At 34.8% G+C, this 23,751-nt stretch overlaps 1 protein-coding gene across 2 annotated transcripts in view; it reads right to left on the minus strand.

Moving 5' to 3' along the window:
* Nfxl1 (nuclear transcription factor, X-box binding like 1) overlaps positions 1–23,751 on the minus strand; it is a 59,594-nt gene that overhangs the window by 12,869 nt on the left and 22,974 nt on the right. For both annotated transcript variants that reach the window (XM_023706003.1, XM_023706002.1), the window contains exons 13-18: positions 19,739–19,859; positions 19,360–19,519; positions 9,564–9,655; positions 6,188–6,209; positions 5,640–5,780; positions 1,160–1,326 (exon numbers count right to left, since the gene is read on the minus strand). In XM_023706003.1, the coding sequence (XP_023561771.1) occupies positions 1,160–1,326; positions 5,640–5,780; positions 6,188–6,209; positions 9,564–9,655; positions 19,360–19,519; positions 19,739–19,859 (703 nt within the window). The remainder of the gene's footprint in view (positions 1–1,159; positions 1,327–5,639; positions 5,781–6,187; positions 6,210–9,563; positions 9,656–19,359; positions 19,520–19,738; positions 19,860–23,751) is intronic.

A 23,751-nucleotide genomic window follows, 5' to 3' on the forward strand; every position in this document is an offset into this window, starting at 1 on the left:
AGGAGCATACTGCAACGTCTCTTGCCTTTTGAATTTTATGTTCTTTGTTATTTCCTATATGCTACGTCTGGAGGTATTAGAATATTTCAAGTTTGTATAACTGGAAAATATTTTACTTTTAGTTTTCAAAGGTATGTTTGCTAAGTATAAAATTCAGAGAGGACAGGTTTTTTTTTTTTTTTCTTTCTTTCAGTCCTTTAATTAGTCTAGTTTCTTACACACTTGATCTTTTTCTTTTCTAATGTGGAATAAGATGCTATTTAATTTTATTCTCCTATAGCTAATATTTTTATGTATATGCTTTAATGATTTTTTTTACAATACGTTTTGGACAATTTCATTTTTGTGTATCTTGGTATGATTTTATTCAAATTTCTTGTGCAAAAGGTTTATTTTTCTTGGAAATGTGGTGTTATAAGTTCAACTAAACTCAGAAATATTAAATCTTTAAATATTTATTGCCTACCCCTTTCTACTTTGAGAATTCTAATTATGTGAATATAAGTTTCTTGATTTTGAAAAAAAAAAAAAGAACTTCTAAAACTAAAAGCTACAGCAATTTATTTTTAAAATTTCAACAAAACAATTCAAACCTTTAGTTTTTTATTAGTGTACATTTGCAATACATTATAGTTACATTTACTTTGGGAGACTAGTATATGGTTACAGCAAATCTTGAGTCTTTTTATCCCTTTACACTCATTTCCTACTCTCCCTCCTCCCCATCTCCCTGACCCGTTTCTCCATCTCCACTAAGGCTGGCTTTCTATAAATAACTGAAAACATTAGATCTTCGAATTTACAAGGCATGAGTCTAGAATGCCTATATATTGTACTCTGAGTAACTAACTGTAAAGGTAACAACATGCAATACACTAACCATTGTTATTCTATTGTCTTGTTTTGAAATTTTGTTTTTTCTCTCTTTAAAATTAGAAGAAAAAAAAAAGGAATTTCCCTGGTTGAAATGACAGTGAAGTATTTAGAAGATGGAGTATCCACATTTCTTCATTCCACTTCTTTACAGAAAAAAATACAGGCCCATAGTTTACAGAACACAACTAAACAACATTTCTTCAAAAATACCATAAAGTATTTTGAATCATAAGAAGACACATGCAAATACCTCAGTAAAACAATGTTTTATCAATCCACTTACCTACATTCCACATACAGACTTGTGATCTTGCAGTGACATTTTATCCTAAGCATCTGAACACAAGGAGGGCAGTCCCCAGGGTGACATGGTAAAACACATGGATGAGGACAACCCAATGGCCGTGACTTCGAGCACCCTTCTTCACAATGAAGGCATTCTGGGCCAGCCTGAAAAGTTGGATGTAATAAATAGTCTCAGCACACAAGCCTAACATTTCTACATATTAAAGTTATAAATTACATATCCCATTAAAATGATGTACTTGTGCAGCCTTTACAAACAGTTAATTAAATGTTACATGCTCTCATTCATTTAAAAGTAGTCAAGATGAAGAATGTTAAGACTACCAATATGACCATTATTCATACAGATTTTGTGCCTAGACACTTTGTCAAACTGCCTCATTTTTAAATTTAACTAGATGAAGTATCATTAAAAAAACATCAATTACTGTGTAAAAAAACTCAGTGGCAGAAAAACAAGTCAAACATTATCGATTCATTTCCACCCAATAAGTACAATCACCAGTGATCTAAAAAAAAGAAAAGGGAAAAAAAAATCACTAGCTGTAGTGACATATGCCTATAATCCCAGCTACTCTGAGTACAGAAGAAAGAAGATCACAAACTCAGGGCTAGTCTGAGCAACTTTGCAGGATTATTTCAGATGAAAGGAGAGAGACAGACAGACATAGAGACAGACAGGCAGGCAGGCAGGCAGGCAGGCAGGCAGGCAGGCAGGCAGGCAGACAGACAGACAGACAGACAGACAGACAGACAGACAGACGGGTGGGGAATGCAGCTCTTGGTATTATCTGACATGCATGAGAACCTGTGTTCAAGCCTCAGTACTGCTAAAAAAAAAAACTGTTAACACATAAATAATGCAAATTAATAAACTAAAGTCAAATTATATTCACAAATAAATATACTTCAGTGACTGGGCAGTTCTCTGCTCTAGTGATTTGACAATGTAATTAGTATCAGCACGTTACCAAATAATGTTAAAGATATTTATTGCAGGATAGTGTACTGTTTTTATTTTCACATGATGTACTTGAGATAAGAGAACTACAGACATAGACACTTTTTAAAATTTTTTTAAAACTAATTCTATTGAGAAAGAAATAGCAATGAGACAGTTTCAAAACAGGTTAGTAGGACAGTTACAATAATTAATACATTGAAAGTTATTGTCTTCATAGTAGTTATTCATAGTACAAGATGCAGACACAATATCTTGTCTAAATACTATTAGTACAAACCTTTCTTCTCATTGAACTAATGAAGTAGCTGTATATCTAACCTAATTTGTACATATAGATAGGTATTTTTTTTTCACTACAAAATGGTCCTTCATTTATAGCTCCCTTTTTTGTTTAGTTTTGTCTGAGATGGGTATTCCATTGCCATTCAAATATTGTAGGTGCATGAATTGAGCAAAATAATCCAACATAATAGTAGTGGGATATCCATAGGACTTAAAGATTAAGCATTTTTATTATCATTCCTAAGTACACCCATAATTGTAACAGTCATTATATTAATAAAGGTCTATGCTATTCGGCATTTAGAATTTTAAAAAAAGGTATTTTAAACTATAAAACACCTCCTAAGCACTGGTGAGATAATTCAGCACACTAAGTGCCTGCTTAGGCAAGCACAGGAACCTGGTTTTCATTCCTGGCACATACCATGCTGGCCCCGCCCCTGGGGGCACTGAGCAGGCCACTGAGACTAGGTGTAGTAGTGCACACCTGTAATCCCAGCACTGAGGAGCCTGAAAACAGGAGGTCAGTATGAGTCCAAGCTGCATAGTGAGATCCCATACCAAGTACATTAAAAAAAAAAAAAGCCTCCTATAAATATTTTTTTCTTTATGTTCAAAAGTGTATTTGTCTATTCTACATTTTTCAGCATTTTTTTTTTGCCAGTCATTGTTCCAAGCACTGGGAACAGATACTAATGAGCCCCAGAACTTACATGGGAAAGTAAAGAACATAATATATGTCTTTGTAAGTACTATAAGGAAAATGTAAAATATATTAACAAAGTAGTAGGATGAGAGGAAAAAGAATGAAACCTGTCTGATTAAGTTCAGATCTGAATAGAAACTAAGTGATATAAAGGAGTAAGCTACAGGAATGTAGAATTCTTGAATGCATAAATCCTGAGAAAAGGAACAGTAAACACAAAGGTTATGAGGTAAAAATTCAGAGATGAGCAGTTGGAGGAGAGCTAGGAAAGGCAGTTAGGTTTCAGATGGTTACCAAGCCTCTTGGGTGATAGTTAACTGTCTTCCAATTTTAATCTGACAGTGTCTGAAAGCTATTAAAGGGTTTTAACCAGGGAGATTTTTTTTTTTTTTTTTTACATAGATGAATCTAGCTGATTTAGAAAAAAGAAGCAGAAGTGGAAGGTTAGTTTGGAAAATACTATGGAAATGTACGTAGAAGATGATGGTAACTGAGATGAAGATATTAACAATAAAGGTTATGAGAAGTGGTCAGATTCATGATCCACTTTGAACATAAAGCTGAAAGGAGAAAGAGAAGAAGAAGGAGGAGGAGAAGGAGGAGACGGAGAAGGAGGAGGAGGAGGAGGAGGAGGAAGAAAAGGAAGGGAAGGAGAAGGAGAAGAAGAGATAAGAAATCAAGCATAATTCCTATGCTGCTCAGTAAAAATGACCTGTGCAACAGGGTAGAAATTACAATACAATTTATTCAAGAGGAAGACTGGGAAAGGAACAGGCAATGAACCACAAAATACGCAAACATAAGCAAATTTATCACACACCCATATTTCATTTGCTCTTCCTGGCTATGTGGTTAGATCTACAATAATCATCTAAGTATGAAAGTAGGAGGTACAAGATAAGAGATATTACTTGCTGGCTTATTTTATGATCACAGACAAGTCACTTGACAAAATTAAGTTTCAATTCTATCTACAAAACAATTTATTCATGAGTTCTTTCTAGCTACAAAAAAAGCCCCATTAAATCTACACTTGTTATATAATTTTTTCTGGATTACTTCCAATATCATAATCTACCTTTTAGGAAAGACTATTTCAATTCAGAATACAACAAATCTGGTGTAGTTCTCATTAAGAAGAAAAACTGAAATTTTAAACCAGGTAGGAATGTTGGTACAATTTATAATAGTCAGACTTGAAAATGAGTTTTCCTGATTTTTTTTTGACTTTCTGGAAATCTAAGGAAGAAAGCCATAAAGCATTCATCTCCTAACTAGTTCAAGTACCTTTAGCTCCTTTCATTACTTGCTAGTTTGATTTCACAATTCTAATTTTTTACCAAGGATCAAGGCACTGATTAATGAAGAAATTATAAGTAATTATAATTTGCACATAAATAAGAATGATATTCTAGGCCAGGGAGATAGCTCAACAGAATAAACACCTGCCTGGTAGGTACAAGGTCCTGAGTTCAATTCCCAGTATCACAAAAAAAAAAAAAAAAAAAAAAAGAAAAAAGAAAAAGAAAAAGAATGACATTCCACGCATTTGTCATACATTGTAACAATCCGTTATAGGACTAACAATGTAACTAAAATTTTCAATAGCATAACTCATAGTGATTTAAATAGCTATAAATTTAGTATTAATAATAAAATGAAGTTTAAAATGCCTGGTTTGTTCCTCAGTAAGATACTTATTAATATTATGATTCCTTATTAGACAAAATTCCAGGAAAAAATATTCTTATAAAAATGAAGTTTATTAATTTGATTAGAGTTGTTTCTTATAAAATGCTGTCAAGAGTTTTAAAGATCTCTGAAGTTCTGTTATCTCATATGCTTATAAAATAACTCTAGGCTGGGGTGATAGCTTGGTGATGTAAGCACCTGCCTGGTAAATGCAAGGACCCAAGTTCAATCACAAGTACTACATACCATGCCAGCCTCAGAAACCCGGGTGAACCGTGCCAGCCCTGAAACCTGGCATGCTGGCACATGCCTGAAGCAGGAGGATCACTACGAGTCTCAACTGTGTAGTGAGACCCTGTATTGAATAAATGATTTTTTTTAATTATTTGTGAATTATATATACATATACCATACATACAGCATGTCATATTTACTTTCCAACAAATGACTGAGAATTTATGAAAATTGTGAACATCATCTATCATGTGTCAGGTGTAAAAAATAGCCAAAAGCAAATGTTTTGACTAATCTCAGAGATATGGAAAAGAACAGAAGTGTCATTGCTACTATATAGAAACATATATTCTGTATCTTATATATTAACACAGATACAGTGTGTACAGAGTTGCACATTAAAAGGCATATTATTTTTATGAGGTATCACAAAGAAGCTGTTATTGGGTATTGAAGGAAAGACAGAAGGCAAGAAAAAGACAGATACTTAAAAAAACGAAAAATTATTTAGTATCTAATTGTTGAAAAAATGTTTTAAGCAAATGGTCTACATGGTTATGCTCAATCTAAGGCTATTACCTTGTTTTTGCTAGTGTAGCCATCAACTTCAGTTACTTTGTGGCATTCTTTCAAACAGGTATGATTCTGACAATCTAAGATTCTTCCACAAGCTCTCTTACAGGAGTAGGGTCCTACAGCATGGCATGGTAGTGGACTCACCTTAAAAAAAAAAAAAAAAAGACATTAGTATCAGATACAGTCACAAAACCTTCTGCTTTCAAAACGTATCTGCTATCATTTCAGAACAAATTTCACAAATCTAAAATGCTTTCATAATAATTTTTTTGTCCATACCAAAGCAACCTATCAAAAAGTTCCCCAACACATACATACCAAGAATCAAAACATTATAATCCTAGAAGATAAATCCAATGTAAGTACATATAATGAATACACAAAGAGGACAATTCTCAAATAAAAACACTGTACATTTTTAAAACTTAGTATACAAACCCTTTGTATGCTCACTCTTTGTAACACTGAAACACAATATTTAGACTACTTCCAACAACTGTATTATAGAACAGGTATAGATTATGAACATTAAAAATTATGGCTATACTCACCTCATGCTTCCCAAGACATTCCCTATGAAGAAAAAATGAAAACATTAAAATTGCTTCACAAAACTATCAAAAGCAAAGATACTAACTCTGCTAATTTTGAGTAAAAAATAAAAATATTAAATAATGCAGTGAAATTCCAGGTAATAGACACAGGACAATTCTTGTATGCTGCAAATAAGCAATCAGAAATTTTTCCCCCATGGCCAGCTCAGTTCACCCTGAGGGTGGAGCTGGCACAGCACAGCATGCTGGGGATCAAACCATGGTCCTTGTACTTTGCCTAAGCTTGACTAAGCAGGTGCTTTAGACTGCTGAGCTATCTTACCAGCCCAACAACTAGAATTTTAAATTAGTATCATAACACTATTATATTAGCCCACAAAAAATATTAAATATAATAAATGTAAGATCAATATTAGCAAAACTACAATGCTTATGTAAGGAGTCAAAATTTAAACAAACGGAGTTCACTGATAGGAAGACGCAACACTGCCAAGGTGTCATTTCTACCCAATTTCATTTAGATTCAATACAATTTCAATTAAAAACCCAGCAAGTTAACTTGTACATAACAAGTAAATTCTAGTCTACATAGACTGACGAGATCCAAACAGCTAAAACAATACTTAGTGATTAAGAGACTTTCGTATTGTGAAAGAACAGAAGAATAAACCAAGGGAAGAAAGATGACAGTCCAGGTATAGATTCACACAAATACAGTCTACTGACCTTAGATAAAAGGGGAAAGGCAAAGAACTACAGAAAAGATGCTTTTTAATAAATAGCTGGTGCTAGAATAAACAGACATTCACCTGCAAGAAACCTGGATAGGCTTTGTAATAGTTACCTCAAAATAGATCTATAAACCTAAGAGTGAAACAAAACTATCAAACACAGAATAATCTAGATGTCCTTGGGTTTAGTGACAGACTTCATATATTACCAAAAGTATAATCCATAAAAGAAAGCTAGTAAGTTGAAATTAAACTAAACATATCTCCTTACAAAGAACACTTTAGAGAATGCAAAAACAAGTTACAAAATAGAAGAAATTGGAAAGCATTCATCTGATAACAGACTTATATCCAAAATATATTCAGAACCCTTAAGCTCAATAATAAGTAAACACTTCAATTTTAAAGGGGTCAGAACATTTAAGCAGAGAAAATTAACTCATTAAAAGACCTAGAAATGGCAAATAAACATATAAATAGATGTTCAACATTATATACTGGGACTGGGGAACTAGCTCAGCAGTATAAGCACCTGCCTGGCAAGCGCTAGGTCGCAAGTCTGATCCTTGTACTACAAAAACAAACAAAAAATTATATATCATTGGAAAATTGCAAATTAGAAATGATACCACTATGCACCTATAAAAATAACTATGATCCAAAATACTGAAACTATTTCATCCAGATGAGGATGTAGACCACCAGCTCTATTTATGGCTAATGAAAATATACACAGGCACAACTACTTTGGTACAGTCCAACAGTTTCTTAAGAAGCTAAACATAAGCTTATCATATGAGAACTGGCAATTCCAAGTGTTTATCTAAATGAATGGAAAACTTACATCCATGTAAAAATGTGCACATATTTATTGCATCTTTATTCTTGATTGTCAAAATTTGAACAAATCAAAGTTTCTTTAGGTGAATGGATAAAAAAATTGCAGGGCATTCACATGGTGGTATACTATTCAATGATAAAAAGAAATAAACTACCAAACCATGAAAAGACAGAGAAGAAAGTTAAAGTGCATTCTGCTAAATAAAAGTCAGCCTGAATACTATATAATCACAATTACCACATGTGATGTTCCAGAAAAATCAGAACTATTAGTAATCAAAAATGTATCACACACAGAGCTGGAGAGATAGCTCAGCGGTCTAAGCACCTGCCTGGCAAGCACAGGACCCTGGTTCAATCCCTGGCACCACATGCCGGGCCAGCCCCAGAACTGCCCCAGGCTATCGTGTCAGTTGCTCAAACTAGGCATGGTGGGACACATCTGTAATCCTAGTGCTGAGAAGGCTGAGACAGGAGGACCACTATGAGTCTGAGCTGCAAAGCAAAACCCTGTACCAATTAAATAAATAAAAGATTTAATAAGAAAAAAATTACCACACAGAAAACATCAGTACCAGATGGCCTCACTGGTGAATTCTATCAAATGTTTGAAGAATTCACAGAAATCCTTATGGAGGGAATTTCCCAACTCATTCAGTCAGACTAGTATTTCCCAACACTACAGCCATAGAAAGGTGTCACAAAAAAACTACAGACTGGGCTGGGGAGATAGCTCAGCAGTCTGAGCTCCTGCCTGGCAAGTACAAGGACTGGAGTTCAATCCTTGTTACCACATGCTGTGCTGGCTTCTGGAACTCCACACTCTGAAACTGGTAGCACTGGGGAGGCTGAGACAGGAGGATCACTATGAATCAGAACTGCACAGCAAGACCCTGTACCAAATAAGTAAAGAAAACTACAGACCAATATCCTGTATGAATACAGAAATAAAACAGAATCCCACAACATGTAATAAGGATTTTATACTATGAGCCAGTTGGGAGAAATATATAGAAAGAAAAATATGAGACTGGCTTTTAGAAATAAAGAAAAAAATTCTCTTTCAAAGAAGAGTACATACCAAATACTGTGGTGTACACCTACAATCCCAGCATTCAGGAGGCTGAGGCAAGAGATTTACTGCAAATTTGAGGCCAGCCCTGGCTACAAAGTAAAACCCTGCCCACCCCTAAAATACTCAGTACATCAGACATACCAATCACTGTTAGACTGGGAACTTTATTTGTAGATAGCGGCCCTTGTACATCTATGTTGCTTCCTAGAATTCTGTGTCCTTTCCCTATAATCCATAGCCTAAAAGCATGAAGCATTCTGGGATTCCGTATTCCTACAGGTTCAACTCACAGCTCAATTCTCAGCATTCCCTGGCCCATCCAGCAAATTATTTTCTTCCATTTCCACTATTTCCTTTCAACACTCTCCTTCATGTGTGCCACATAAAAGCTGGCTTCCAGGTGTCCTTGGGAAGCTAGCCACTCCAGCTCAGAAAGCACCAGGAAAAGAAACAAATGATGAGCCTCCCTAATGTGTTTTTATAACTGTTCACAAAAGTCATGACAGAAAGCTAAGGGCATTAAACTCCAGCTGAGGGAGAAGACGCAAAAATAGATATCCACAAGAGGTTTATAAGCAGAGCAGATAGCTGAAAAAGAACTAAGCTAAACACAATAACTAGTTTATAGATCAGTCCTAAAAATGTTAGCTGAAATAGACAAAGCAGAGTGATTAAGATGAATTCACATCATGTCCAGTTTTTTTAATATTAAAATTTTAATACTTACAGAGGAATTGGGACTTGACATGGAGGACAAGGTAATGCAGTCTCAATAAATGCTGGCTCACAGGGCTGTTCCCATGGCCCTGTAGGTTGGTGCTATAAAATAACAATTCAAAACCAGAAAGATTAAATCATATGTCCTGTAACAATATAACAAAATAGTTTCTATGTAGCCTCTGCTTCAGCAGAAATGCTTTCAAGGAAGAAATAGTGCTTAATGAAATATTTTACTGTATCTCTATTACATTAGATTATTCCCCTACTCACGTATACCATATTAAAGCAGATTCTAGATTTTGAAAGGAAGAACAAAGATATACCATCTTTCTCTTCTTATAAGCCAAAAGGAGAATGAGAGGCATACTATAAACACCAAAAAATGTACTAGCCAAATTAATTTCCATTATCTCATTCACTGTTGTTTCTCATTATCTTGACATATAGTAAGGACTCAGTACTCACTACATAAGTGAATGAATCTCAAAGAAAAGTAAAAGATATCTATAAACCTATAACCCTAGGAACCACAAAATGATAGAGGCCTCATAAATTTATCTAAATAATGATTATAACATGACTATCACTCTATATTTGCAAACATTTCCTTATTTATTGGTTTCTCGCCTTTATTATTCTATGAGGTTTTGCTGTTTTTTTTCTTTTTTCCTATGCTGGGGACTGCACTTAGGACCATATACATACTAAGTATAGAGCAGATCTATTCCTCAGCTGACGGGTTTCTGGGTTGTTTCCAGGATTTAGCTATGACAAACTCCACTGCTATAAACACGGGTGCACATATATTGTTGTGGTATGATGTTCTCACTCCTTGTGGAAAAATACCCAGGAGATGAAAAGCTGGCTTGAATGGGATCTCCAGTCTCATCTTTTCAAGGAATCTCAACTTTGATTTTCATAGCAGCTGTACCAGTCTGCACTCCCACCAACAATGGAGAAGGGTTCTTTTTACCCCACAGTCTCTCCAGCATTTGTTATTGGCTGACTTACTGATAACAGCCATTCTTTCTGGGATAAGAAAGGATATCAGTATTGTTTTAATTTACATTTCTCGAATGACCAATGATGTTGAACATTTTTTAAACATATTTACTTGCCACTTGTATTTCTTCATCTGAAAAGTGTGTACTTATCTCAGATGCCCTTTTGGGGACTGGGTATTTGAATTTGGGGGGGCTGTTTTTTTTGTAATTCTTTATGTATTGTAGATGGACAGAGTGACAGATAGAGCTTTGTCAGAGTGACAGTCAGCTATAATTATTTTCCCAGTTTGTTGTTTTGTTTTTTTTTTTACTCTTTTTGAGATCTCCTTTGAAGTGCAGAAACTTTTCAAAAAGATGAGATTCCTGTTATTGATTCTTTGAAGTATTTCCTGTGCAGTTTGGTTTTTGTTCATCATCTCTCTATCTACCCCTAAGTCTTTAAGATTTGCACCCACATTTCCTCTAGAAGATTTAGTTTCTGTTTTAATATTTAAATCTTTGAGCCCTTGGGACCCAGCACAGGACCAGCAGATGAGTGAGAACTTCCACCTCTCTGACCCCTCCAGACCCTGCCCAAGCCCAGGCCCCGCAAGTTTGCAGGAGAGCTTCTGTGCTCTCTTGCACCCGCTGGACCCCTCCGGACCCAGCGTGTAAGTGAGAAATTCCACCATGCTCTCAGGACTCCTCCAGACCCAGCCCAAGCCCAGGACCGGCAAGGGTGTGGGAGAGCTTCTGTGCTCCCTTGTGCCTGTGGGACACCTCTGGACCCAGCCCAGTCCCAGCGTGTAAGTGAGAAATTCCACCGTGCTCCAGGGACCCCTCGAGACCCAGCCCAAGCCCAGGCGCAGCGAGTGTGTGGGAGAGTTTCCATGTTCCCCTTTGCCTGCTGGATCCCTCTGGACAAAGCCCAAACCACTTGTGGGTGAGTCCTTCGGTCCCACTCTCTGGACCCCTCAGACCCAACCCAGACCTGGCATACAGGCCTGGGGTGAAACTCTGCACCTAAATTCCTTGCAGAGAGGCTAGGGGCCAGAACCACCCAGCTAATTTAGGAGCAGAACACCTTGACAGAAGTGCACAACAGGTTCATTTCCAAGGGCTGCAGCAGAAAGAAACTGAGCACAGCAGCCAGACTCAAGTCAGACACAACAGAAGGAATTCAAACTTCGTAGATATGCACCCGAATTTCAGTAGATGCTAAGGTTATAACGGTACCAAAGGTCTACACCAAAGGTCGAAGGACAGTGCTATACAAAATGACAAAGTGAAGGAGCAAAATGTAAGCTCAGGCCCTGAGCTACACCAAAACAAGTGAAGAACACACTAGCACAGAAGAAATTGGGAATCACACAGCTGAAATGTCTGAATTAATAGCATCTTAAGCAAAGAAACAACTAGAAAAAGGTATAAAGGAACTCAGATCTCAAATAACAGAAAAAATTAAAGAAGAAGTCTCTGAATTAATAGTGTCTGAAGTAAAGAATCGAATGCAGAAACATATAGAGGAAATCAGATCACAATCTCTGAAGTAAAAAGAGAAAGGATAACTACAATGATAGAATTAATAACTGCTTCTCAAGAAGACACTGATAAAAAATAGAGATTAGAAAAAATATGGAACCCCTCAATGAGCAATAGAGGAAAGAAATAGATTGCGTGAAGCAGAGTGAACAAAATATAGAGGAACTTAAAGTCTAAATCACAAGCTTACAAAACTGAGTGAAAGTGAAGATACAGTTTCAGATCTTAAAGACTCCACTGCATCTAGCAAAAAAGGTAAGAAAAGATCTCTTAAAAACTAGGATGCAGGAAAAATAATTCATCACCTTAAAGACGATGCAAAGATGAATATGGTGAGACTAATAGGCATCAATAAGAAAGGAGTTAATACAAATGATATAAAAAGAATATAGGCAGAAGTAATAGCAGAAAATTTCCCACATATGGGGAAACAATGTGAAATTCAGCGAACTGAAGCATACAGAACTGAAGCATACAGAACTGAAAATAACATCACCCAATTAAAAACACACTGTGGGCCAAAAAGATGGCTCAATAAAATAACTGCTTGCCTGGAAAGCACAAAGGCTAGAGTTCAATCCCCTATTCAGTTAAAAAAAAAAAAAAAAAAAGACATATAATAGTCAAGATCCCACAATCCAACACAAGAACAATATACTGAAAGCGGCTAGAGAAAAGAAACACATCACATATACAGGAAAACCCATCAGAATAACGGTAGACTTCTCTTTACAAACCATGAAGGAAAGAAGAGCATGGAAAGGAGTACTTCAAATCCTCTATGAAAACAAATTCCAGCCCAGACTACTATACCCTGCAAAACTCTCTTTCAAGTTTGATGATGAAGTAAAATATTTCCATGACAAACAACTAAAGAATTTCATGACAACTAAGCCAACCCTACCTAGACTACTAATAGATGATCTAGAGAGGGACCAAAACAATCAGAGCTCCATGAATGAGAATGGAAGGAACCCACTAAATAGGACAAACAATTAAACACAGGAGAAAAAGGAATAAACAAAGGCAGATAAATAGCATGTCAATCATAACTCAATACCTCTCAATTAAAACCATCAATGTAAATGGACTCAATTTACCAATTAAAAGAAACAGATTGGTGCAGTGGATTAGGAAACAAAATCCAAAAACATGTTGTATACAAGAAACACATTTAACTCATAAAGAAATTCAGAGCCTGAAGGTCAAAGGATGGAAAGCAATACTACATGCACCAGCAGCTCAGAAAAACACAGGGGGAGTAATCATGTTCTCAGATGGTCTCAAGTGCAAACCAAGAATGATCAAACTAAATAAAGAAGGCCACTATATACTAGTCAGGGGAAAATTCAAGAAGAAAAGGAAACACTCATAAATATGTGCACACCAAACACAGGAGTACCCAACTAAATAAGACAAATCTTAATGGACATGAAAATCTAATATCCAATAGCACAATCTTAACAGGAGAACTTAACACCCCATTATGCTAAAAAGATAGGTTAAGCTGACAAAAAAACTTCAAAAGAATTAGCAGAACTGAACCAGAACTTGGAACAAATAGACTTGGTGGACATATACAGAGTATTGCACCCAACCACAGCTGCATACACATGTTTTTCACCTGCACATGGGTCATTTTCTAAAATAGACCACATACTAGTCCATAGGTAATGCTTAAGTATATGTAAAACAACAGAAATTACCTCATGTATATTAACTGACCACAGTGCAATGAAACTGGAAATAAATGATGAAAGAAACCAGAAAAACCCCATAAACACATGGAAATCTAAACAATGCCCTATTAAACAATCAATGGGTTACCAATGAAATTAAACTAGAAATGGAACAATATCTACAATTCAATGAAAATTCAAGCAAAATTTATCAGAATTTATGGGATGCGATGAAAACAGTTCTAAGAGAGAAATTTATAGCTGTGAACACACACTTTAGGGAACAGGACAGCAACACATAAATACCCTAATGCTACACCTCCCATATATAGCAAAGGAAGAGCAAACCAAACACAAAGCCCAAAGATGGGAAGAAATCATAAAGATCAGAGAAAAAATTAATTCAATCAAGAAAAAGAAAACAGTTAAAAGAATTAACAAATCAAAAAGCTGGTTCTTTGAAAGATTAAATAAAATTGATAAGCCCTTAGCTAACCTCATCAAAAAGAGGAAAGAAAACATTCAAAAACAAGCAATAAGGAATGAAAAGGGTGTAATTACCACAGACCCAGTAGGAATTCAGATCATCATCAATAAGTACTTTGAGAATCTTTACTCTCACACAATTGAAGATACAGAAGAAATGGACAGATTCCTAGAAAGGTACAAATTATGAAAACTGAATCAAGAAGATATAACAACTCTCAATAGCCCAATAACAGCCAATGAAATACAAAATGTAATAAAAACCTACTGACAAACAAAAGTCCAGGACCTGATAGATTCACAGCTGAATTCTACAAGAAATTTACAGCAGATATAATCCCTATACTCCTCAAACTGTTCAATGAAATTGAAAAGGAAGCAATCATCCCAAAATCATTCTTGGAGGAAGTATTATACTGATAGCAAAACCAGGGGAAGACACAACTAAAAGAGAGAACTACAGGCCAATCTCCCTCAGGAACATAGATGCAAAATCCTCAATAAAATCCTAGCAAATAGAATACAGCAAATCATCAAGAAGATTATACACCATGACCAAGTAGCATTCATCCCAGGGATGCAAGGATGGTCCAATATATGCAAATTTATAAATGTAATACACTGTATCAATATAGCTGAATCCAAAAACCACATGATCATCTCATTCGATGCAAAAAAGGCTTTTGACAAAGTCCAACACTCATTCATGTTCAAAGTCCTAAGAAAAATTGGAATAGATGGCCTCTACTTCAAACTGATAAAAGCCATCTATGACCAACCAACAACTAAAATAACTGTAAATAGGGAAAAACTGAAATCTTTTACTCTTACATCTAGTACCAGACAAGGATGTCCTCTATCACCACTCCCATTCAATATAGTTCTTCAATCATTAGCTAGATCCATTACACAAGAGAGAGAAATAAAAATAAGAATAGGTAAAGAAAAAGTTAAACTATCACTATTTGCAGACAACTTGATATTCTACCTGAAGACCCAAAAACTCCACCAAGAAGCTACTAGAATTAATTCAGTAGCATAGCAGGATATGACAATACTTGTAGGGTAAAGTCAAAACCCAAAAGTCAATAGCATCCCTCTATACAAATAATAAGCACACTGAAAGGGAAATTAGAGAAACAATACATTTTATAATAGCACTGTAGAAAAAGAAATACCTTGGAATCAATCTAAATAAGTCAAAGATTTATTTCATGAAAATTACAGTATTCTGAAAAAAAGATCACAGAAGATCTCAGAAAATGAAAAGATATTTCCTGTTCCTGTACAGGAAGATACAACACCATGAAGATGGCCATACTCCCAAAATTGCCACTCATATTTAATGAAATCCCTATCAAACTACCACCAACATACCTCCCATAACTAGAGAAATCAAATTTATTTGGAACCAGAAAAGACCTAAAATAACAAAGGCAATCCTGGCCAACAAAGACAAGAAAGGAAGCATTACAATTCCTGATCTGAAATTACACTACAAAACTACTGTGATAAAATCAGCATGGTATGGGCAAAGAAATAGACCTGGGGAACAATGGAATAGATTAGAAGATGCAGAGACCTCTGCAAACACACTCAGCCATCTGATCTTTGACAAAAGGGGCAAGCATGCTTACTGGAAGAAAGATAGTCTCTTTAACAAATGGTGCTGGAAAAAGTGGCTCTCTACATACCAAAAACTAAAACTTGACCAACATCTATCACCATGCACTAACCTAAAGTCAAGGTGGATTAAAGACCTAAACATTAAAACAGAAACACTTAATCTCCTGGAAGAGAAAATAGATGGAAATCTTGAAGACATAGGGGTAGGCTAACAGTTCATGAACAAAAATCAAAATGCTTGGGAATACTTGAAAGAATTAACAACTGAGACTTCTTCTTATTAAGAAGTTTGTGCAAGTCAAAAGAAATTACCAACAAAGTGAAAAGACAACCCTCAAATTTTAAAAAAATCTTAAGTAATAAGCACTCAAAGGTCTGCTCTCTAGAACTGATAAAGAACTAAAAAACATTAGGGTCCCTAAATTTAAAGACCCAATCTAGAAATGGGCATCCGAGATGAACACACACTTCTCAGAGGACCAAATTAGAGAAGTGAATAAATATATGAAAAAATGCTCCGTGAAATACAAATTAAAACAACACTGAGATACCATCTCACCCCAGAAAGAATGGCTATCATAAAGAAATCAACCAAAAACAAATGTTGGAGAGGCTGTGGAGCAAAGGAACCCTTCTCCACTACTGATGGGAATGTAGACTGGTGCAACCTTCATGGGAATCAGTGTGGAGACTCCTTAAAAAACTAGGACCAGAAATCCCATTCAAACCAGCTATCCCCCTATGGAAATTTTCCCAGAGGAACTGAAAATGTCATATCACAGTGATATATGTGCACCTATGTTTATAGCAGCACAATTTATGATAGCCAAATCTTGGAAACAAGCAAGATGCCCATCACCTGAGGAATGGATGAAAAATATGGGGTATTTTTATACAATGGAGTATTGCTCAGCTACAATGAATGATAAACTCGAAGTCTTTATATTTAAGTGGATGCAACTTGAAGATAAACTCATAAGTGAAATAAACCAGACCCATATGTGTAAATATTGTATAATCACCCTAGTGTATAACGCAAAAGAAGAAATAAAAATAGAAAGGTATAACACAATTAAAAGGAAAGTGAGAATTTAACGGTTAAACAATGAAAAGAGGGCAAGGAGAAAAAGTAGGAAACATGACAGGGGCAACACCATACATTTATAAGCACAAGATGGTTAAGACAATGATTCTGAGAATCTTCAGCAGGGTTTTTTTGTTTTTTTCTGTTTTTTCCTTTTCCAGCAGGTTTTTGAAACTAGCAGTTAATTTTAGGATTCTCACCCTTTCTAACTATATACTGATACCTGTGAACTAAGCAACTTCACTGAATAGCAATGTGCAATACTAGGGTCATGCTTGGAATGTGTGTCCTTCTGATCTTCTAAACACGTACTGCTGGTCATGTCATATCAATTACTGCTATAACTGTCTCTCAAGTAAATGTTTTTAGAAAAAGGTAATAAATGAAAAGAAGAGACAAGAAAAAGAATGTCACAGGACTGTCCTGCTACAATAGTTATTCTAAATTTCTGTGTAAAAATATGTAATTGTTTATTCCTATTTTTAAATTTTCTTTTTATTTCTTTTTTCTCTTCGCATTCTGTAGGGATTTAAAGTTTAACATATCAATATTTGATGGAAAATACCTGATCCATACTCTGTCTAAGATGTTTGATATTCAGACCGATAGTGAGGTTAAGCTCAACTGCCTATGTTATAGGGTAATAATATCATTAAGCTTCTCTTCTGGAGGATTAACAACTTAAGTTTGCAGACCAAAAATTAGAGAAAAAGAAGAGCTGCAAGGACAGCCAACATTTTGGCCCTAGCCTTTCCAGGTCACTGAGGACTCAGGACATAAGAGAACCTGAACTATAACATCATTGTAAGTCAGTGATGTCCTAAATTTTCTGATCAAGGAGGTTATGGGGCCACAGAGGAAAGTGATCAACAATGTATACTGTACCTAAGGAGAATCACATGGAGAGAAAACATTCTCTCAGGCTTTCACAGAGCAAACTGGTCAAGCAATGGCCATGACTCATCCACATGGGTGACACTGACAAAGGATTTATAAACTGCAGTGCAGGGTTTCAGGATAAAGCCTGAGGTGATCTGACTGACCTTGTCAGATACAGAAGTTACATTTCTTTTTATATAGGTCTTGCTTTATCTTGGTCATAACCATCCAACATAAAAACGAGGTATAAAAATTAAAGCCACGTTAATATGCTGAGCTGTAAAAGGCTGAAGTAAACAACTTCTGACACTGCTACTTCTATGGATAACCTACAACTATTATGGGCTGCTGGACTGTACTGGATTATTTTGCTGAATTCACGCACCTACAATATTTAAATGGCAATGGAATATCCATCTCTGAGAAAGTGAAACAAGAAAGGAGATATAAATGAAGGACCATTTTGATTCTGTATATACAAAATAGGATAGATATACAGCTACTTTCTCTTAATTCAATGAGAAAAATATTTATACTAATAGTGTTTGGACAGGATATCATAAAAACGAGGTATAAAAATTGCATCTTGTACTATGAATATCCACTATGGAGACAACAATATGCAATGTATTCATTATTGAAACTGTTCTATTAATCAGTTCTGAAACTCTCTCATTGCTATTTGTTTCTCAATAAAAATCAAGAAAAAAATTTAAAAAAATTTTTTTAAATAAATCTTTGATCCATTTTGACTGTAGCTTTGTGTATGGTGACACATTAGCCTTCAGTATGTGGATTATTCAGCTATAAAACCAGGATAAATGCGAGACTTTTGTCAGTAAATGGACAGAAATATAGACCACAGTCTTAGGTGAAATAAATCAGACCCGCAAATGCAAACATCATATTGTCTCCTTACTGTGTGAACCTGAAACATAAAATGGAAACCGAAGGGTACAATAGATACTAGGGAAAGGGAATGAACTTATTCAAAAGGAAAGTTACTGCATTAAGGAGGACAGGAGAGAGAGTGGGGGAAAGAGATATATCTATGTATGTAAGCAGGATGGTTTGGACAGTACTGTGCATTTCTTCTGGTCTATGGAAAGAAGCAGATACTACTTAATTTGTTTTGTCTTGTCTTTTAATTATTTTCCCTTTTTCTCCTCTTAATTTGTTATATATTTCTTTTTTCTTTTTTCCAATTTTGCATATATATGTCTGGTAATATTAATAAATGGTTGGAAGACAACACTATGCATTATAACAAATACTGTGACATTCGTATTACTTTGGTAACTGGAATTCTGTATTATAATTTTTGTTTTAATACAGTTTTGTACTCTTTTAAAAAAATGAAAAAAACTCAACCAAGTAGACTAGAAACTTTATGTGAAGCTTATACTAAGACTTATACTAACTTCTTAAGAATCATGTATTACTTATACTCAAGAAGTCCTCAATCAGTTTGTTAAATAAGTAAATCAAAAAAATACATCCCAGAACAATGAACTGTTCTCTTACCCGTCCAGTCTGCTTTATTAATGCTTGATCATGACATGAAGCAGGACACAAGTGACCACATTTCTCCAAAACTTTTTGGCAAGGCTGATGGCAAGGTGGACAAGGACCAAAGTGACAGCGATGTTTTTCTTGACTTGTATGATGACATGCTGGTGGTCGACTAAATCATTAAGTACAAATTTAAAGTTACTTTTGATCATTGAACAATTGCACCTAAAGTGCAATAATCTACTTATGTATCTTCTGAATCCATGTAGAATGAGCATGTTATGAATATTTTAATACACTAAAACAAAATTAAAATACTAACACAACAAAAGATGGATACAAATGTAAACTGTAGGATATCAGATATAAGTCAGTCAAAGTGCATACCAACCTGCACAGCTCTTTGCATTTGGGTGGTCTTGTGGTTCGTTCTCGACCACAAGGCACTGTCACCTTTGCATTACCACAATTGCATTTCACATCTACAGTTTCTGGGCATGGATAGCAACTGCCTAAAAGAAACAGTATGACACTTAACAAGAAGTTACCTTGATTACCAAATATCATCAGTAGAATCCATACATTTAGTACACAGTATCTGCAAAATGTGAGAGCCTACAACAAGAATGAGAAAATTGACAGAAATATGAATGATTCTTTATACATCATAATAAGCAGAATAAGCCATGTATTAAAAAATGCAGTGCATTTATGTCTCCATATACATAAAGTAAATAAAAACTAATTTTTACTGTTCAACATCAGAATGATGATTATGAGGGATACAAGGATTTTGGAAATGCAGATAACGTTTAATTATCTGTATTCTGATTACATGGCTATGTTCAGTTTATAAAATTTCATGAGCCTTGCACTTATAATTCATATACTTTACTAATACCTTGAAGTTTTAGAAATTTCTTTAGAAATTTTTAAGTTTTTTGGACAAACTTAACCTGTTACTCATTCAAAGCAAGCAGCAAAATCTTTGGAAAATGTAACACTAATAGTAGTTTTTGCCTATCTACATGCAGACATCTACCCAACTACACTGTTTTTATATACTCCCCCACAAGTAGGAGTAACTTCTTCCTTGTGATCAAATGTTGAATATCACAAAGTACTTTCAATTTTTCATTATTTGTGCTATCTGAAAGAAATTGCAAATCTTCACCTCAGGTCATAATTCCAAATATTTCTCTTCTAAACATTAAAAAAAGGGGGGCCGGGGAGATGGCTCAGTAGAATAAGCACTTCCCTGGCAAGCGCAAGGGCCTGAGTTCAATCCCTCATTCTGCAAAAAAAATTCAAAAAAGAAAAGTAAGGGCTGGGGAGATGGCTCTGTAGTAAGCGCTTGCCTGGCCCAGTACAAGGGCCCGAGTTCAATCTCCAGCTCCACCAAAAAAAAAAAAGACAAGTTGCTGCATTTCAACTTTTCTAATCTGCTAAACCTTTTGAAACAGCCTACAAAGTTGTCCCTAAGAGGCTCTGATATCACAATGGCTTCCTCCGACTCTAGTTTTTGCAGTAATGAACTCTATTAGAAATGAACTTGTGGGCCAGGGAAGATAGCTCAGTAGAGTAAGTGCTTGCCTGGCAAGCACAAGGTCCTAAATTCAATCCCCAGTACTGCAAAAAGAAAAGAATAGAACAGAACTGGTAAGGAAGAAGTGAGTCTTCATTAAGGAATGGAAATCTCAGAGAAACTGATGCCTGGGTATTAAGATCAAGCAAAATAATGCCCAGTATTTATTCCAATTTTTAAAAAGAACAAGTATGGATAATACCCTGTTCTGTTACCTCTAAAAGTCAAAAATAACATCTGAATTAAGAATTTTGATTCAACGAGGTCCTGAGTTCAATCCCCAGTTCCAAAAAAAAAAAACCCTAATGTCAATAATGAGGAAGAGGCATCATACAAAAAAGCATAACATTAAATTCCTAAATTTATAATTTTTAGTGCATTGATAAATACAGTCCAATAGTCTTATCTTGATGGTAATACAAGCCAAGCCAAATTATCTTGACCCACATAAATAAGTTTTATTTTGATTTTTCCTAAAGAACTAGATGTTATAATTTTTAAGTTAATAGTGACATTTAAGTCTATGCTTGCTCAGCAGGTTAAATCAATACCTTTCACCCAACTTCAGTAATTCAGAGCAACTTATCGAATATAATGTTTTTGCCACACTAAAACTACAGCATTAGCTTTTTTAAAATCTTAAAAATAGTAAGAAATCATTTCACTAGAAAAGTTTTCCTACTAATCCAAAGAATTTTACAGATCCCTATATAAAATGAATGACACTAACTGAAATAATCTCCACAGTATTATTTTCAAAATTTAAAAGCAACACACAAAGAATAACTACAGTGACCACTGGTCAATAGCAAAAATGAGCAAGATTCAGATAATTTCAGAAGCATAAGCACAGATGACCTTAAACTTAAATTAACTAAAAGACATTTTCATATAATCATTAAGCAAATGGGTGATTAGTACCCTCTCCCTATGAATTATGATATTTTTATGACATTTTGAATATTGAAAATTATATAACAAGTGATTTGAAATACTTTGTTAAATAAATGACAGTCACACAACAGTGTTTTCCAAGTACTTTTTTAGGAGCTCATAGGCTTCTTTTGAAGCTAACAAACATCATCTTAGAAAAATATACATTGCCCAAAATACACAACTTGAACCTGATCAGATCTAAGAATTATAGGAACTAACATTTTATAGGAAATGCAACTAACAATTTATAGAAAATGAAGAGGACAAAGAAACATGTTAAAACAGGGATACAACCTGCAAAAGCCAGACTGAACAACCAAATAAAGCAAATCCGTTCAAATCTTAAGAAAAAAAAAAAAAAAAAGATGAAAGAGGAAAACTATCTATTAAGACACTTCAGAGACACATCAACGACAATATGCCAATATTTTTAGGTATCTGAATCATACAAACTAAAGTAAAAACATGAAGACATGTATGAGATACTTAGAAGTTGAACTTCAGATGTTTGTTGACATGAAAAATTATTTTCATGTGAAGAATCAATCTTTTAGAAATGAACAAGATATGAGAATGTTTTTAACATCTCCCCACTACATGTTTGATCTAGTTTTTCTATAGATACTCTTATCAGATTAAGAATAATCTTATGCTTCTAGTGTCATACATGGATGCTGGATCTTATCAACCAATTTTTAGATGTTTATATAGATGATTTTCTCCTTTAACTGGTTATCATGGTAAATCATTATAGACTAACAGTAAACCACTCATACATTATCAAAATACTAAATTCATGTATTATTGGAATACATTACTAAAAGACTAATATGCTAGTATCAGATAGCTGGATTTGAATGGCTAAAGCTTAAATTCTTTACAAAGTATATTTACATACTAACTGCAATTTTCTCTTACTTTCCTTGTCAGAAGAAGGCATGAGTTGGGCATGTTCTGTTTTTTTAGATACTCTCAAGTAATTTAGAAAGAGGTTGAATTATTCATGCTGTAAATGTTTATTAGTTAAAAATCATGTAAAAATTAAATAGGCCTACTACAAGTAGCAAAGTTTCCCACATAAAGGCCAGTGTTTTAGCAATGGTCCATTAGACCCTACCCATGTTCTCCTTTCCTCAGCAATCTCCAAGCCTCTATTTTCAAGGACTCATTCCTATCATCTGTCCCTTTATTACACTGTCCACTCTACACACTGCTTCCCAGCCTGAAACACTTCACGTTTCCACTCTTATGGGGCTTGGTCCTTAACTTTGAGGTCTCCCTCAAATGTCAACTTTTCAGAGTTCTCTCTTTTACACAGTATTTAACATAATATACAACCATTCACCATCACAACTGTACTCCACCTTTCTTTTAATAATTGTCCATTATCTAAAAGCCTATATTATTTGGATTTTATCAAGGACAGAGACTCTTAATAATTGACCAGGACCTAACAGCGTGTGTTAATTCATTTATTTGGATTTTACAAGGAGAGTAAAAAATTACATTCTCTAAGATCAAAGACTTCATCAATTTTGCTTACTCATAAAATCATAGTACGTAATACTTAATAAATGCTCAATGATATGACTGCAGTAAATCAGGAAACAATTTTCAAAGCACAATCTAAAGACATTAAGGGTGTAAGAGTCATTCAGGGAAGCCACAAGGTCTCACACAGATTTTCCAGATAACAGTAACAAACATTATCACAGAAGATTGAATGAAGAAGCAGGCATGTGACTCCAGGTATCCTTTATTAAATTAGATATTCAAGATATATGCGAGAAATATCATTAATACTATTACTTTTCCAGAAAACTTTTCAAGATTTGCATTAAAATGAAAGGGATTATCTGTACTTAAAGTATTATCACATTTTG

The sequence above is a fragment of the Octodon degus genome, unplaced genomic scaffold (genome assembly GCF_000260255.1).
Source record: "Octodon degus isolate 3935 unplaced genomic scaffold, OctDeg1.0 scaffold00235, whole genome shotgun sequence".
NCBI classification, from domain to species: Eukaryota; Metazoa; Chordata; class Mammalia; order Rodentia; family Octodontidae; genus Octodon; species Octodon degus.